The 19318-nt window shown below is 40.1% G+C and overlaps 1 protein-coding gene across 7 annotated transcripts in view; it reads right to left on the minus strand.

Annotated features, from left to right (window-relative positions):
• LOC135486733 (uncharacterized) overlaps nt 1-19318 on the minus strand; it is a 60995-nt gene that overhangs the window by 26853 nt on the left and 14824 nt on the right. For 6 of the 7 annotated variants that reach the window (XM_064769806.1, XM_064769811.1, XM_064769810.1 and 3 more), the window contains exons 2-4: nt 9111-9261; nt 3131-3260; nt 2336-2400 (exon numbers count right to left, since the gene is read on the minus strand). In XM_064769806.1, the coding sequence (XP_064625876.1) occupies nt 2336-2400; nt 3131-3260; nt 9111-9162 (247 nt within the window). In that variant the 5' untranslated portion in view covers nt 9163-9261. Of the gene's footprint in view, nt 1-2335; nt 2401-3130; nt 3261-9110; nt 9262-19210; nt 19252-19318 lie in introns of all 7 variants that reach the window. The other variant, XM_064769807.1, reaches the window with a different exon arrangement.

Genomic DNA, 19318 nt, shown 5'->3' on the forward strand with positions numbered 1-19318 from the left:
CATGATATGATATCAGGTTGTCAAGTTGTTGTGACAACGTTGTCGAGCTGTTGCGACATTTCAACTTGCCGTAAATCGGGTATTTTTAACAAGCCAATTCTTCAGTTCCTTCACGAAAGCCCACGGTTCGGCGATCCAAGTTCCAAGATGTCTCTCGTTAATTATTTACGAACTGGACATCTAGTACAGCTATTCGAATGCAACACACTCTTCGCCACGAACACCAGGCGTATTGCAGAAGTAAGAATGGACATTAGGTGGATTCGCCTCACCGATCTAGTGGTCCATTGTTAACTAATATAGTCAAGTTATCTGGCCAAGATTGATTTCTTCCGTTCCATGTTATCGGAGTTGTACGTTTTTCCAGACGCCTAGAGACTGGTCATGCTGGTTTTTTGAGTGGTCTCTCATCCAGGTTTTCTGACAATTTCTTGCCTAGTTTTCCGAGTGGTCGCTCTTCTAGGTTTTCTGACAGTTTCATGTTCAGGTATTCTGCAGAGTAGTTTCTTTTCTAGTTTTCTTTGTGGGATATCTTCCAGGTTTTTCAGTAGTTACCTGAAAAGGGTTTCTTGAACAGAGTGTTTTTTGTATTTTATCTTTATTTTACTCGTTTATTTAGTTGTTCTGTCGCCCTGAAAGCACATGTTTAAATCAAATAGGATTTTGCTTCAAATTCAAGATGGCCGCCAAAATCCAAAATGGTTGAAGACATTTCTTTAGCTATTTTACCTACCATGGTGATAATGAGACTACATGTATACAGGGAGTACAGCCATTCAATTCACGTAACGGATTGAATAACTCACAGGCGGTAATGTTTGTACTCTATTATTGTTTGTCGTGTCATTGGGGATTCCAGTCTGATAACTGTGTTGGAATGACAAAACTATGGGTAAACATCCGTGGGGTGGTCGAGGAATGCTTAGACAATTATGCGAATAAGATAACAGGGGATTTGCTCACTTGTTGGAATTTGTGTTCTACTTACACTACGTATAATCGTGATTGTTACTCGAATAATTCCAAGTTTGTGATTACATGTACATGATTGATTTTAAGATTTATCTTGGACAGTGAAATCTTCATCGTGGGTCGCGTGGATCTCGTTGGCCTTTGTCTAAAAAGACAATGAAGTGATCAGTTCAATGCCAGTACCAAAGTTCTACGTTATCATGCTCAAAACTCATTCGAAGTTTTCAGCTCGAATAATGAATCTGTTTTCGAAAGAGAAACTTCATCCAACTAATCGACATTGCCTTTCATCAGAAACTTATCGCACAATATAATTGATTTAATTTTCCAATGAATGTACGTTTTCTTCAATATTCTCAAAATAGCACGATCCAATCCATAAACGGTTAATCATCATCAGTTCAGTACCCTTTATCTCGGGACATCCCCTCTTTTACATACTGGCTTTAATAACCGTGAGACTATTACAATCTGTCGCCTCTTATCTTCCATGTCACCATATAACCGCCGCCATTTGTATTCTTTATTATTTCCTTTTCTTTCAATCTGTGATGGGAGTGAGTCTCTGCTTAAAGTGGAGAAGCGGAGATGAGGGCACATATCGCTTGTCCATACAGGAAAAAAGGGAAACGTTACGCATCGCTGCGATAGCACTTGCAGCCACCTGATTTGTCTGTTGATCTAGGTTGGGTCATGGGTTGGGCACTGCTCATCGACAGCCCAGCTTCCCATCAATCGTCCAGTCTTCTTCGTCTTTCATTTCTGGTGTAGCGATTCCTCCTGGGACCCAAACTCTGGTCCTCTTTCTTCCAACAGGGAAAATTGACCAATGACTGCTGATTGTTGTTCTTTGACGCTGCTATTACTGGTGAACTAAAACTAACCCATCATTGTGCCTAGCCTGCATAGATGGCGAGGCTAGCGATGCTAACTCTGTTCTGCTCCGTCTGGCAAAGCTACATGTTCGCCATCTCGTAGCATTTGAAACAACAACAAGCCTCAAAGCCAACAAGCAAAGGAAGACGGTATCCCTGCGATGGATTTTAACCAAAATCTTTGTAAGCTAAAACCCTGAATCACGATATTTTTGTACAATAGTGTAAGTTGCATTCATTACTTCGTCTGGGCAGCAATTCAGACGTGTTATTGTAAGAACTGGCGCAGCCATGATAAAACGCGATCTCACAGAAGAACAGTAAAGCAATGTTTGTTTAAAAAATGAACATTTTATCTAAATTTTATCACCTTGACTCTGTAGTTCACCTTTTGAATTCCTCGAAACAAATTGAACCGGGTGGTAAATGCTTGAGTAATTGAATTCACCTTTCTCCCAATTAAATAAACTAACACGCTTGAAGCCTACCTTTTCTCTTTTTTCCTTCCCTTTTTCTTTTTGCCTTTTTTGCCTTTGGAAGTGCTGATTGTTTTCTGCAATATAAAGGAAATGTTGTAGCGTTTGTTTGTGTAGAGTCAACCGTCAAGCGCAGTGTCTCCCCCTCAGTGCTATTGGCACACCATCCTGACTCTCACGCGTGTGCGTCGCCACTATCGAGATCCAAAACCAATAACAATACCTACCGGATCCAGGTTAATGTTTGCATGTACTGTCAACTTTCATCAAAAATACATAGTGTACATTGAAAGAAGCAACCTTAGTCAAACAAAATGCGAGGGTGGTACTGATGTGTTACAATACAGTCTACCACTTGTATACCACAAGTTTTGATGGGGGCGGGTACATGGGAGGGGCGGGAACATGTTTCAGTGCATTGAGGTTGTGATCAATGACTGCGATGATGCGTATATTGACCCTTTGCAATGAGGTCACAGGTTTCCACCGCCCTGTTCTTTCGGTGCAACCGATTACACCGCAAACACTAGGCATTATTCGAACACAGACTGTCAAAAACGTGATCAGACGTGCTTGCTACGTATAGTGCATGTAGCGCCACTGTTCTGTTTGCCCCAACATGGCCGACCGGAAGTTTCGTGACGTCATTTGCAAACGCTCGATTGATGGCATGTGCTTTAGCAGTGGAATGAGACAACGGTGCATACAGCGGCTGTTTACCTCGGCCTTCGTTTAAGGAAGTAAAATACCATGAGATTCAGGATGCCAACTGCATTGCTAAAAAATTATAAAAAATTGTCTACTTACTTGTAATACTGATAGGTAGCAGCAGCGAATGCCAGAATGGTCGAGAAGACACATATAAGCGACCACTTGACCACCTCCAGGTCTATGCCTGAGCTCGGCTGATCTGCAACCACACCGGGGGCATACATTCCTGAAAAAGAAGAGGGGAGAGCACATTACGTTTCATGCCCTTGTCGGTAAAGCCCTATCAACCCCCACGAAAGCTGTTTCTAGGGGTCGATGTAAGCGGTTCCATGGGGGTCGCTGTTATCAAGATATGTACTGGTAACGCTTCGATAAGGTATTAGAACAATGGGAATTTAGGCCTAAGTGCGAGCAGACTTTGCTTAAAGACAACAGCATTTGGCTTGGTCTGATTTCTGCGAGAATCATGAAAGAGCATTCTCATATCTCTGCAACCACAAAAAGGTTACATTGCGTGCATCAACATTATTCACGTCTGAACTCAGATCTAGAACAAGAGCACACTCTATTTCAACCAAAATAAAGGTACTAGGTACTAACTTTAGCTCTTCTTATAGAAAGGGTTAACGGTTTCAATACGGAATTAAATGTAGAAGGAAGATCGCAGTCTGTATGTTGATGAAGAAGTAGATTGTGTATCGATTTTGTTTTTCTGCCGTAGTGCTGAATTTTGTATAAAGGACCGGAGGCAGCTCGCGCCTCGGCGTGCTTTATGTACGTTCAACGATAAATTCAAGTGCTTTTAAAATATTTGATGATACTGATGATATTGACTGAAGATCCTCGCCGACTACATACTGCTTTGGATCTTGGGTTGGGGCGTATTGGATTCGGCTTATGTAAATGCAGGAACTAGAATGCAGGAAATTGAGAGTTCGCCTGAGCGTTTTGCTATGAAGGCCAAGCCGATATCAAACGGACAATGTAGGCTGTGAGATACGTTGATTTGTTAATGTAATATGGCTTAACGAGTGCGACAAGGACTGGACAGAGTCAAGTGGATTTACCAACGTTATTTTTCCAGCTTAATCAGCTTTTTGCTATGGTATAACCATAATAGTCTGCTCGTGCGACAAGGGAGTTTGCTCCTTTTTTTATCAGCGTTGGATTTAAAGATTGGGTTGAAGGGAGCGTAAGTCCCCCCTACACTAAACATCACCGATGTGAAAGATCCATTCCAAGCAAACATTTGGAGAAACTGTTTCTTTAGGCAGGCAAACAACACGATAGGACTAATTATTCTGGAAATTAAATTTACATTTACGCCGAATGTCAAACATTTCGAGTTTTCAGTACACTGAAGATATCAGCCACCTGACAATCAATGAATCTTCAAATAAAAGAAGTGGAAAAATACCCGATCACGTCAAAGGTTTATACTCAAAATCAATTCAGGCCTAGTAACTCAAAAATAGCTGTGTATTTTTGTTTCGGTATATTGACGCACTTCGTTATTAAATTTAGAAGAATAGGCCTTTTTTCAGTCCCGATGTAGACAAACTTATCAATAATGCATGAAGCGATATAGGCGGCTGCAAAAAGATGCCCATCCTTACAAGACTTTGGGATTCAATATCCGAGAACATATTTACTAACTCTTTTATTTTACGTAAATAAAGATATTTTTATGTAGCAGTATTTATAATTCCTTAACGCTGAAGTATCAGTCAAACACTTGTCATGTCTGTCAGGCTGGGCCATACAGCAGAACAAGTATATTTTCTCCGCAATATAAGTTCTTTTCATCCCACAACAACTCAAATGACATGTAGTTTATATTCGGGGATCGATACCAACCGTCTCGCCGATTGATATATTGCTCGAAACTGTATAATAAACAAGAACCGACGCGTCACGCAATGCCCGCCTTGGCCATTTCCTCCAGCCTAATCGCTATGAAACGATTCATTTTGTTTACAAATACATACACCTCGAGTAGCACAGGCACGCGAAGAAGCTCTTTCCATTATATTATTGGCCAGTTAATATCGTTTTAGATCAGTTCGGATTTCAGATTCTGTAGTTTTCTCGACGCAACGATCGACAAAGATACATGTAATCTCAAAATGCGTTCTGTCCGGGGGAAAGAAACTAACGCTGTAGCCCTGATGTCTCTGATATTGGCATAAAAATATTTCAGTGAACTTTTTGTTTTTTTATTGACCGCTAAATTGACCGATTAATTGAACAAGGAGGCTTCCTTGTTTGTTACATGTAGGTCGCCTTCCTGTAACCAAAATGAAATAAAAATACAGCCGTCAGACAAGCTGGGATATCAGCAGCTGTGTCGGGACCACTTTCTATGTAGATCAGGCAACATCGTTCACAAGCTGTGTCACATTCATCTATTGCAGAGCAACTAGATCTAATAACACTGTTTTTTCTTTCCGATTATTTCGAACCAATTCAGTCTGGTAACAAGGAAAATTACTGGGCGGCGTAGCGTACAACATTACTGATCTTGGCAGAACGTGAATGGGAGACCAATAGTTTTTGGTTGTGATGAAGTAAGAAGAGAGTGAAAATGAGAGGAAAAGCTTATTCAGGATGAAGAATCATTTAAATGACGTGCAAGCTGCCTTTCCCTTCGGCAGAACAAGTGATGAAATACTTCAATCTATAGTGTTTTCAAGTTGATTTCTACCCCACGCGTATGTTTACATCAATATAATAAGGCAAATAGACACCCACAACAAACGTATCACCACAGGGAGAGTTTGTTTCAATTACCCAATCACATATCCTTGAGCGATACATATGACTGATTACAGCGCAATTAACTTGATATGTAGTGCTTTATCTCTTTGTAGATAATATCAATCTAAAACGCCCTTTACAAGATACGCCTATACCTTCGAAGAGTGAACGAAAAATCGGTAGCAATATTTGCAGCTGATACAAATTTTGCGCTACTGCTCCTGCCGGTTTTACTCATGAATGCCAACTGCCTTGCTTTCAACTCGGTGTTTGATATACCGGCTGGTTAAAACAAAGTACAAGCGCTTGTAGTGGGAGCTGAAGAACTTAGGCCAACTGAAATAAGACCTATATGATAAAGAGTTGTCTGGGTTGACAATGTGATGTTCAATTTTCTTTTTTGTGAACATCGCCATTATGCACACCGTCTCAAAGTATCAAATACAATGTAGGCATTACGTATGCCAGTACAGTTTTTCAAGCATAAACACATCAATAATTTTCCCCAAAAAATATCCAAACTGATTGACAATTTAAAAACCTATCCTCTTGTATCAAATATCAGAACATCTTCCTGGCCATTCCTCAGGCCATATCAGAACACAACCGAGACGCTGGATCGATTCTATTGAATCATTCTAATCATCTTGCATTTCGCTATTTCAGCCTATTATTCCTCTGCATTGTTTGTTACCATGGGGCTAGCCCAGGGTCGATAGCACGACATCGAGGTACACAAAGCATGGAAGTCAAGAAAAACGGCCGCGAGATCTCCGAAGTCCTGAGTACATGTAGCTAGTGACGCTATTCTGCGTCTTATGTTCTTCATGGTTCCAGCATGGTGTGTACAAGTCCTCAATTAAACTGAGGAAAAATACACATGTTGCATTTTTCTGGCATTTAACATGTTATTCAGGGTTGGTATAGCATTTTTCACTGAATGCGATTCAATGTGATATCGGATGAATTTCACAACGACTGCGAAGTTTGATCCTCTGCATTGGGACATTGTACACGTAGACTCATTTTTATGTCACGGGTTTTCATGCATACGTCTGATTCAATCCAAAACAAGCGATAGCGCAATTTCCGATTTTTATTGTGGTGCATAGTTTGCAAATGGCCGCAACTGATAGCTCTCGCCCCTGGATGTGCTCGACGATATCATCATGTTTTACCCCTAGCATCCCCTCCACAAGTGACTGACTGACGGTAAGAGGGCCTTTGAATCAATAAGCTATTAAGCTAGCATGACTCAAATCCCAGCACTTGCGAATAATCAATGCTTATAACGAGTGTGCTTGTTCCTACATTTTTCGCAGCACTGCCATCCAATAACAGTGGGTCCGATTGCGGGATGCCGCAGAATCTAGATGCCGCGTCGCCAAGCTTTTTCTTGCAACTACAATTGCATTTTAAAGCCTATAGTAGTCCTAGGTTTTGAACATCTGACCTTGAATGTTTGGTGCACCATAACCTTTCTCCATACTCGTAGCCTTATAAAAAGACACCGCTCTTGCAATTTTGTCATAGCACAGGTGGTAATGCATGCCCCCGCATTGATACTTCGATAGAATTGTTTTCCTTTTCATCAAATATCATCAGATTCACTGGCGTATTTACCAAGTGGCAAGTTGCCCTATAAACTTGGCACTCTCCTTGTTATCATTTATTTCATCTATTTGCAGAATTCATATGTTTTTTAACGTTTGGTGGAGAACTAGTACCCCACTAGTACACTGTCAACAGGTTACAAGAGACAGTGCTACCCAAATTGCCGCCGCCAATCGAAAAAATTCAAGATTAGAATATCAATGTGTATAGCTTCAAGTAGGAAACTATTTCACAGAAAACCATTTCATTATCTAACGTAAACATCAGAAAACAATTCTAACGAGGGTTTCCTCTCAAAATGAATGATTCCGGACAAGATATGTGAATACCTATGTGAAGTGCAGTTCGCCCAGGAAAGCGGCGAAACGCGGGCGATGAGAGCAGGTTGTTTCCCTTGCATATCTCATGACCACTCTAATCAATACCTGAGATCCCGCAGTATTCTAAAACACTTCGGTCGCAATATTGGACTGTTTATAGTGTATAATGCACTGCGCCTCGGTTTTGGTCTTCATTAGAGTGATTTTCCCCTTTACCCCGCAGTGAAAAGAATTAGGCCGGGCCTACTCCATTACACGGTCTATTGTCTTTGAACAAAGCCCAATCGCACCAAAGCCTAAATTCCCATTGTTGTGTTGCCATAGCTGAAATTGGCGATAAGGGCGAAAGAGTTGGAGAGAAAGTGGTAACTTACTCTGAATCTGCACTTAATCACGTTGCTCTTTCACTAATTCATAGATGAACATGTTTTATCTCACCCAACACTGCGAACCTAGGAAAAGATCTACGAATTTGTTGACAGCTTTATTCGTTTCGGTTGTCATCACGCGATTACACGCGCGGAGTTAATTTTTTTAACACGATAATATGTATCTAAAGTTTATTGATAACATGCACGGCAGAGAGGGGGCATTTTTCGGGTTAAAAGCTGCATCGCAAAAAACATGATTCATGCCTTGATTTAGTCGTACAGTTTATCAACCTCTCATCTGTATATGTTGCCAGTTCATGTGTTAAATGATTTGCCTGGTAGTCTGCTGGTGTTATGTATCAATGTCCAAGATACATCTACATTTGTAAATCTGGCGCTATCAGAACGTGGTCGGGGGGGGGGGCAATGCCCCATTCGTGCGTATGCAGATTTGTGCCGAAGAAAACGCCAATAAAGGTAACAAAATGTAGGTGTTTTGCACCTTCAGTTCATATTCTCCAACTCGAAAAATCACCCGCTCTTCACCATACGATCACTATATAACCCGGTCAGCCGAACTGTCTTTGACATATGTCTGGAGTAATTGGCAGTTCGTCTCTTATGAGACATAAGCATTCATGTCATAACAACACTATTAGCAACAGCCATGGTGAGAATATAAAGTTGCGTCTAAGGAGTCACATGAGAACTTGCAAAATGCATAATAGCTGGGATTGTGTATAAAACGAACATTGTAAAATTAAAAGTCTCATATCTAAGATATTGATCTTTAAGTAGCTGTTAAAATATCAAAATCATCATATCGAACCACGACACAGGTGTGCGGGAGACGGTCTAAACTGAAGCTTTCGCTTCGAATTTTTACTCACGAGCACTGGGCCATCGTTCCCTTGCAGCGATTCGCCGGGCACGCTACGAGAGATCGTTATCAACTTTCTTGACCCAACCTTTAACCGTTTGGGCGAAGGCTTTAGACAGAAGCAATATACTTACCGGTGGTGGTATTTTGTGGCGTAGCTGTAGTCAGAGGTGGCGCTGACATCATCTGGAATCATTGTCTCTGTTGATAACACCACTTCGCCTCATAGCAGATACACGCACCAAAGATGCACCTTGAATAACGCCAACCACTCCTCAGGTTATCCTGAAAATAGCCAAAGAAACGCGTCTGTTAGGCAAACAGTGAGGGGTGAGGCTTTACCAACAATTCCATATTTCTTGGCTCTTGTCAATCATGCAACATCCCCCTTAAATGCACACTGACACACAGTAATGCATTGGCATTACATTGCAATGCATAGGCAATGAGCATTGGAGACAATTTGCCGAGAACGGAATTTAATCTTTGTGGTAAATTTGTTTATCAAAAAGACAAGCCAATATTTGTAAATTCATAATTGCTGCTAATGGGGTGGTGTTTATGAGAGAACCCTGGAACCACCCATCCCATACACTTTCCGAGATACAGGTTCAACGAGAGTTCCGTATCATCAGGCTGAAAATTTACGATTATTATACTGTAAGTGTAATTTCGTCACGAAATTAGTTTTGATTATTGCTCTTTTGGTCACAGTTAAAACCCTTTAATGCACTATTAAAATGCAAAGTTACCCAGCCTTCCAGAAGATGAACAGCAAACGCGTCTAATAAAAACGATTTCCGCCCTCCACAAATAACAATAAATATTTCACCAGCCTTCACAAATAATGAACCTTACCATTTATCCAGTAATATTCCCGGAAATTTCCCACAGTGAGCCGTGTCATTTGCCTAATGCGTCCACTATAAACAAATTTCCCTAAGGTGCTGTAAAACTGTGAAATATCACCTCTGATAATTAAGAAATGTCCATCTTTATAGTGCGGATTTATTCCTAGCGTTTCCAATAAATTGCGAATAGCGAATAGCCAATCCAAAATTAAGAAATCGATCAACTGACATTTACAGGTCTGATAACTTCTAAATGCTGTCATAAACTTTCCAACCCGTACGACTCAACACGTGTGTTGACAAATCGCCTCATACAGAGGATCAGAGCAGCAGCACGTGTCACACCCGTACCCAATACGATAGCCACTACTTTTTCCTGCAAAATCTATTAAACATGTGTCATAGAGCTTTTCAATGTTTAAAAGTAGGAAATGCACTGTAAATCAAAACTGGATATTATGTATTTTCTGATGCAGCTGTTTTGATGCCATTGTATGTAATGTATATGATTGCAACAGGCAAGGAAGATGGTCGACCAGAATTTCAATGTGTATCACATATTTTAAATTCTGTAAACATGTCAATAACATCAGCGTATTTCCCGGAATTGAGTGCAGAGAGAAATAAAGAGGAAAAATAATCCCAAATACGACAAAACAGCGTTTTTCGCGTTAACTCGCGCAACCAGATGTGTTCGTTGGGACGAATTATTAGACAAAAGTGGTCAATGGTGCAGCTTGCAGTGAATTGTTTGCTGATGGAGACAATGAGCGCATTAACACGATTTTAGGCCTTTGTAATTGTCGTGTACATGTACATCTGTTCCGCGTGCATTTTAGTGTTTTCTACATGTACAGTTCTTCGGTTATACAAGTGAGAATTAAGTGTCGTGTACCGGCTTAAAAATCTATCAACATATGAGATAGCAGTCGACCAAAGTCCGGCTGAGCCTGACATTAACTCCTTCTCTATCGCAGGTAGAGGTTCTCATAGTGCATAAGTTTCATGCATTGGCATTATTGCTATTGGTGAAAATAATATAAGATCATTTATATTCGTAAAACTATTTCAGGATCTTTGCTCAAGCCAGTTATATCTTTATGTAAATACCTTCCTCAACACTTGTTTTATTCGGCCGCATCTGACCATTTCCACTATTGCCACCATTGAGGATAGAGACGTGACAAAGATCTCATGCATTATTCTACTTCTCTCCGCCAGCGTCGGCTGGAGAATCATAAACCACTAGAGTAGGTTCTACTTGAACTGTAGCCAACCTCGTGAAAGCTGATATCAGGTAACCGAATCACGCTTTCACACTCTTAATTCAGTGACTGCTTCTTCACAATACAGTTGTTGTATAACAGGAAGAGTCCATTGACTATGTTATTTGTTATGTAGGGGTAGCAAGTGCACATATTATGTAACATATTTTCTGGTCGAGTGGAATTGATCACCCTAATTAACAAAGTTGGTCGATGGACGCTTCTTTCCCGCAATATAACGAGTGTACGGTTGCATGCAGTAACACATGCTTAAATGCACTGCTAGCAGATAATGTTAAAATGGGGCCGGTATTCGGCGGTCCAAGAATCTTCGTGTATAGGCCTACCAATGGCTCTCAATGTACTCCGCCTCTAAATTATTGTTCAATTATAGACGTAAGCGTGAGAAAGCCCTGGATTTCAGCATGTGGTCCGAACTGATAGAACCAAGGGAACTTCCTCCCGAAAGAGGACCACGACAACCCAGTAGAGTACTTTACGAAAGGATGCTGCGAATTCACGTATACGTGTACATGTCCGTTCAACACGCTGCAATTTGGCCATGTCTCAAGAAGGGGTGGAACAATCATTAACTAAACGGCTAATCATCGCAACACTGAAAAGAACACTCTGGCCAGTTTTCCGACTCCTTTGATCGAGTATCACAAATGTTAGTATTTTGGTGGTGCTGTATAGATTTTTATTCAGAAAGCATGTGTGTACATTATTTTAGTACATTACAGTCAATGTCCCGTGCTTGGACACATCTGTCTGGAAAGGGTCATTAATTATCTGTGCAGAATGTCTCTTTGAAGAATGTCACCATTGGGGCGCCCTACTGGCAGCACCATAGCAACCGATTCTAGCAAAAGTCGCCTTCTTAACACCTCATATGCATGCCACATACATCTGTATGTGCATTGTAACAATGTATATTGTGTAATGCAGAGTGCATTTTTTTGACGGACGTAGCTGTAACTCGTGTGTACAAGACATACCATGTTGCATGTAATGTACATGTATACGAAATAATGTACTATATACTGCTGATGTGAATTATTTGACAGCATGATGATAATATAACAAAATTCATATCAGGAAAAACAGATGTTTTGAATGGTATGAAGTACGTGGCACGTGCATTGTACACAATGCACGTCAGACCATGGCTGAAAAACTAGTATTAGTGGCAATTTACAATGAACACTCGACTTTTGTATCGTAAAGTTAAGAGAATTTACACACAAAGGTTGTATTTTATTCATCCAGCAGTTGGGCGCTTTAGAAATGTCATATTTGATTGATTGATTGATGATCGAAATTTTCCGGAATAAAAGGACAGGATAATTTAACAGATACAATGATGCAAAACTACATGTAATTCACGTGCAATTTGAACAGTATTGGCTGGTTTTCCAATCTTTAGTGATAAACATATTTATCTCGTGAAGAAGGTGTTCTTGTTGGTCGAAGAAAAACAGTATTTTCTCGGGAAACGTTTTCTTTCAATTCGACTTCCAAATCAGCTAACAAATTATTCTCATTCATTTATGATTTCTTTTATATTTTTAGACAGTGGAGGCCTGTTGACCTTACCATGTGACGCAAATGCACCTGTATTCCTAGAGCATCATCTCCAAGTGACACCCTTAATGAATGCAATGATCTCTAGTGGATGAGAGAGAATTTATTCAGTTTGATATCTTGTTTCTCAGACATCTCCTGAATTTCAATCACGTCGCGAGCTCTTATCTTTGCAAACCGCATGCAAACTCAATTCGCGAAAAAAATCACAAAAATATTTTCTCATTTGAAAAACCGAAAAAAAGGATTTTTTTTCTTCAGATCTTGGCATTCATATTGACTGTATCAAATGGAAGATACCAAAGGTTTGTATAACGTGCAGAAATATCTTCTATTTCTGTATAAATACCACAGCAAGAAAATACACATTGACGTGCATTGCTGTTCAGCGAAAGAAGTTGTTACTTTCCATATAAATGTTGACTTTGCCCCATCATTGAGTATTCAAAACATTCGAACGTACACGAGCAGTATGCTATTTGTTACCTGCACCATTAAAAGTTTTTCCAGAAACTCAAAAACTTTTCATTTCGCTGAAAAGCCTCAGAGAGGTGCATATGTATGTTTCGGCCAAAACTATTTAGTAGAGCCAGCGATGACCTCTGTAAAAAGAGATAGAATATAGGAATGAATAACATCTTAATCATTTCTCCCCATCTGAAAATACCCCTGGTCAATGACAAAGATAAAACTAGAATGAAGCCCACTTGTAACATTGACACAAATGGTAACATTATAGGACTAACACTACTTACAAACAGAACCAAAGCTGGCCATGAAACTTGATCGATCATAATATCTTTCCTATCAAAAGGACCATCTGGCTGTTCCCCAAGCCATCAAGATGGAATTTTCCATCAATGATACGTCTTTATTCATGAAGGTGACTCCCAGAAATATGTAAAAGAAGTAATATCCAGGGAGTGTGCTCGCTTTTGGGGGCCTGGGGTGGCACTTTAGAATGCAACCGGTGCGATGAGGTTGTTTTGACAGAATGCTGGGATCAAAGTACAGGACAATGGGGTATTCCTCATCCTAGCATGTCGCTCTTGTTGTTCCCGCTGATTCTGAAGTCCGCCTACCAGCATTGATTTTTCGTTCCTGTGTACTCTAATACACACGTACTATTCCAGCTTCCTACTCATCGCATCACCAACCCGCATTTTACCAATTCTAACGTAAACTACAATTAACGTTTGGTAACAAGCAATCACAAAACCTCGATTCTATTCTTGACTTTAATCATTTGAGTTTAAAGTGTTTTTTTTCTTTACATATTTTTGCAAACAGGTAAAGTATATGAATTTAAACCGTAAATCGAATTTATTGGAGGCAAGTAGAACCTTTAATATGGTTCCCTTTTAAATCTAGGCCGGTGTAGAAGTTTAAAATGTCCTAGGATAAAATGTCCGGGAACAAAGGATTCTATATGCGCTTCTATCTCTGAGCTATTGACGGTCAGGGTCTCTATAGAACCATATTGCAGAATACAATAGGGCCGGACACTTTTTCCAGGGGGGACACTTTTTACTTTTACACCGGAACTTGGTCATGAGATTAGGTTAACTATCAAATTATTAATGATCCGCCCTTTCAAACTATTTTGAGAATTAGTGGTCGCCTGTCTCACATGTTTCCCTAATCTTACGTTTGTCCACTTCGTGGGGCATTTGCATTGTACTTTAGACGCAAGCGAAATCCAGGGATGCATGCAGTTGAACAATACCTTATCTTAAGTAGGCCCAGTCAAAGCACTCTTGTCGGTGGTTAGCATTTCCTCTTCGCTATTTTTGCTCATTTTGTTCCAGCTTAACTGAAATTGATAGGTATCTTAGTTGAAAGAGTATGCTGCAGGGAGGCAGGCCTAGCTCGGTACATGGGCACTGAGGAAACACTGTCAGACCATACCATGCCATCCTACAGCAAAATAAGTAAAAAGAGTAACTTTTGTTCTGTTGGTACACGTCAGGTGTCTTTTCTTAAATTCGCGATGTATTCTATTCTACCTTTTCCTGAACCCATGTCTGGTTTTAAGACAAGCTTAGTCACAAATGCATGGGGATGTGTAACAAGTCAAGAACCAAAATATGTTGTATGAAGAATCGCTTTTCAGGGGAACATGCATATAAATTTGGTGTCAACGGTGTGTCAAGTGCCAAGTGTCAATTCTTCTACTTTAAAACGTTTTTAAAGGTTTCCTTTAGCGTTTCCTCATAAAGTAGTTGAGTCCGTTTCAGATTAGATGAAATTTTTTATTAAGCATCCTTCATTTGGTTTGTTTTGTAGTGTGTGTCAGATATAATATCAAGACGATGGGTTGGTAAAAACAACATCTCGGCTCACCCCAGTAAGCTTGCCTAATGCCAGGAATGATATTTCACCTTGAGGTTAACCGTTTTAATCGACCAAGTTTACAAAGGTTAAGGTGCGAGGGAAAAAACCCGAGTCAGTGTTTCGATGTTCCCAGGCCTTTCCAGTTGGCTCGTTGGATGGTAGCGGAAGAATGATGAATTATCTCCAGTTACAGCAGTGTATTACCGTGAAGATAATGATATGATAGCAAAGTCAATGTTCCCATACCTTAGCTTTCTGCTCGAAAAGTAATATATCATAATTATTACCTCAAAGTAATATATTATAATTCTATATCATAATTATTACCTCAACGCATGATTAGACAGTAGACCCCCCCCCCCCCCCAGAAATCTGTGCAGTGGTATAACCACGAGAGATTGATATTTATTTCCGGTAATAAGAAAATGCATCCCAAAAAATTTGATTGTTTTCACATCTTGTACGAAGAAACGGTTTTTACGTTATACGCAATTCGTGCCTTGGATGGGCGTCAGATACGTAGCATTGCTAATGTGTATGTATTTTAATGGCTAACACTTCTGCTTCGCAATCAGTGTCTCGTCGATTACCAATCACCACATACCATACAGGTAGTGATTATCAAAATCGTTCGTACAGGTATTGTAAAGACAACAACAGGCCAAAAGTAAAAACAGCGGCGTTGTTGTAACATCATTATTTGTAAATAATCTTAACCCGTACCCAAGACTAAAAGGTATTCCACATACAAAATAAATGTAAGTAAATAATCGTTAAAGTACTTGCCTATTGCCGACGTTCAAGTGTCAGTGATAAATTTGTAATTTCATCCCAAAAGTGAGTAGGAATCTGGCCGCGGCCATTTTCAGTCCAATTACACTGCGCGATCGCAATGTACTAGCTAGCACAATGCACAGTGAAACTGATACTGGCGAAGAGAATACGTTTTAATGTAATGTTTGCTAAGGAGAATGACCTTTCCCGCGTCCTTCTAAACCTCGATCGCTCACCCTGCATCTTAAGATCAGCACACTCCATAAAGCTGTTTATCCCGTTAATCAGCGACCAATAAATATCACATCAATAAGGGTTATCTTGCGATAAATAGGTATTTTGCATGTTGGTTGTATCAGGAATAATAATTCTGATGCTGACCTTACATTGTATATTAACGCTGACAGGTTGATAACACGTCTGTGACTGCGATTGTTATCGTTCTTGCAGTCTCTACTTCATTATCGTCTATTGTGTTAATCATCTGTAATGACCACATGGATGTCGTAATACGATGATACAGAGAGTGGACGACGATATGTCTACCCGATTTTGCAAATGTTAAGCATGGCCATAGCTGGGGCATCTTGTCCCTCAATGTATTGCTCAGCTTTCAGACAACGCGCGGCAGAGGCTACGGAGGCAATACTGCTGAAAATTCAGTATGTAGCTAGAGAGGAAGGGGACCAAATAATGCCCCCATGGTCAGGATTTCCGGCGAATTTCCAGTGGCCCGTCACTGACATAACAAAATGAATAGCCATGCTGTTTAGCCTAAACTATCGACCTGTACTATTCAACCAGTACTGAAAAGTTGTAAAGGTTACATTAAGATGGTGATCTATTAGCGTCTACTGGTTACTGGTACCTTGTTTTCCATGACTGCAACAACAGACTCCGGAGCTGACGAAAACAATGTTTCATGCCTAGTTCTAGGCCTGTGGGAATACACGTCAAAAGCTCGACTCTTCGCATTATTCTAAACAATTTCTTTCCCACAGGCAAGACAGGTGTACATATCAGAGGCTTAGTCGTTGCTAGATATAGGCCAGATAATGTTCAGGCCAAGGTACCGCGCAACACCTATCAGGCCTATCGTTTTTGGTATGGGTACTTTGACTTCCTGGGGCTAGGAAAGTATCGAATGTTTCTCAAAGTGTAACTCCATGTCATGCACAGCAGTCAGTTACGACTTGAGCATCCTTTTGTGGTTGTAGACATTTGGCTGGATTTAGAACCAGTTCAGGCCCGCGGACACTGATGTCCAGGAAAACTGGGGTATCAGCCAGTAGATCTCCGTCACAAAACTGAAAGAATTATTTGAAAGGCTCTGCATGGTTACTCTAAGCTATGACATTTTCGGTGCCAGCGGACGATCCTCGATACAGTTTGTAACCGCCCCGGACCGCATCTAAATCTTGATTAACTACCTTATAACCGACCTCTTTTTTGGCTAAAATTTCATTTCAGATCGATATTCAGCTTGCAGCATACTTTGCTTATTAATGATTCCAAACCTTTTTTCTTCTGACAGTCATTCAGATAATACATTTTGTTCTAAGACAAGAGTTTGCACGTTTTCGGCACGTTATCCTGTTCTTTATGTTGAAGACGAGAATTCTTCACAACCTTTCATAAAGCTTTTAGAGCGGATTGACACATATTTTTACATTTCCTAACACTCCACAGGTAAAGTAGCGCAATTATGTCGGCAGAATGTTTGAAGATCGTCCGATGCTGATGGCGGTGTCGTACAAGAATGAGGCTAAGTAGTATTTTCAAAACCTAAATGATATAACGATTAGCATTTAAAGTGATACCAGCTGTCTTTGGTATCTCTACCAAATGTTTTTTATCTTTATTACCGCCAAACATCAATATCAACATCTTGTACATGTTACAGGTGACTAAATCCATTGTTGTTCTTACCACACACAATCGACAGAATTCAAGACACTTTAAACTCAAAAATGATTTTAAGACATTTTTGGAGAGAAAAAATATTGCAATTAATCATGTCCGTTTGCCAGCTGGTATCCAACAAGGCATAAAAAACTCAATTTTTTTTTTCAAATAGTTCATCTCATGACGTCCATATAGACCACCAAGGTTTTTGCATCTCATCAAGATTACGCTGTACTCCGGTTACGGTTATTATCTGAAAGGGGGTATAGACCACAAGGTTCAAGATGTATGACATCATGTGTCAACAAAGAACCACATTCTCAATTTCAAAGATTTCGGTTGTCAGTAGCCACGGGCTGTCCGCTGATTTTTATGTGCTACAGTCGAAATGATGAACATTGCATACATGAATGACGTACGTCTCTCCCATAGTGAGAAGTTCATTTGTGTCATGGGCAGGAATAACCGCCAGCAGTGGCTTTAAATGTATCTACCGAAGAACCAGTTAAGAATCAATACTGTAACTTACATCCGACTGTCATAATCACCTATATGATCATCGTCATAGTCGTTCATATACCAACTAATGTCATCGGCATTAACAATTAATATATTGCCCTGCCAGCACCAAGGCACCTGGCCTACCGTATTGAAGAATCGATAGTACCATCTGAACAGCAACACATCCAGCTATCATGGTCACTATGGTGAAGAATTAATTCCTTGCCATTCGCACATTGATTGCAATGTTCCTTGCCGTAACAGGTGATTGTCGATATCGGGTGATTGCAATTTGCAGAAGAATTGCAATAGTTCATTTCAGTATTATTGTGTCTCGTTAACGAATGATGGGTTCTGGTGCAGGCTAATGCAGCAGCGGTCAATGTAAAGGATCCCCCCTTACAAACACACAGGCGATCGATAATCACTTGATATAATATATCATTGCTTTTTTCTGGGGCTAGCTATGACTCGACACAGGCTAATTCCCCCAGAACTTGTAGCTAAATCGCTAGCAGAGGTTCAACACTTTTTACTCAAGATGTCCTCGGATGAACTGTTTACTCTCCTCCTAGAGAGGCTGCATTCATCAAGTTATTTTTCATCATGTGTATTTTAGGACGATAAGGCTGGCAGGGGAACTCTCATTGAATGGCTAGCTATATTAAGGGTTACGTTATAATGAAAGAAGACCCCGTTTTCCTATAGTGTAAATCATATCACACACTAAGAGACTTTCTGTCATAAATATTGATAAGCTAGTTTGTTTGTAAATGCGCTAGATACTGAATATTTATTTTGTGGGCAGATTTGTGTTTACCAATACGGCGGATTGATACAATCCTATCTTGTCCTTTTTACTCACGGCATTAAATATCTCGCCAAGAATTAGATAGTTGTGTAAACTGAATGGTTAATCATGATAATTAACAAGTTTTTAGCAGGTTGTGATAGGCGAGATGGCCGATTTTCGCTATGTATTGGATTCTTAGGGTTTCTGTCAGAGTGTTCGTTACCTACCGTTCCCTCAAGGAAGCAACGGGTACCAATCAACTCGTACCCTGGAAAATTAGGAAAAACAACTTTTTAGATCTAGAAATGTGTTTACCACAGATGATATTCACACAT

The sequence above is a fragment of the Lineus longissimus genome, chromosome 4 (genome assembly GCF_910592395.1).
Source record: "Lineus longissimus chromosome 4, tnLinLong1.2, whole genome shotgun sequence".
Classification (NCBI taxonomy): domain Eukaryota; kingdom Metazoa; phylum Nemertea; class Pilidiophora; order Heteronemertea; family Lineidae; genus Lineus; species Lineus longissimus.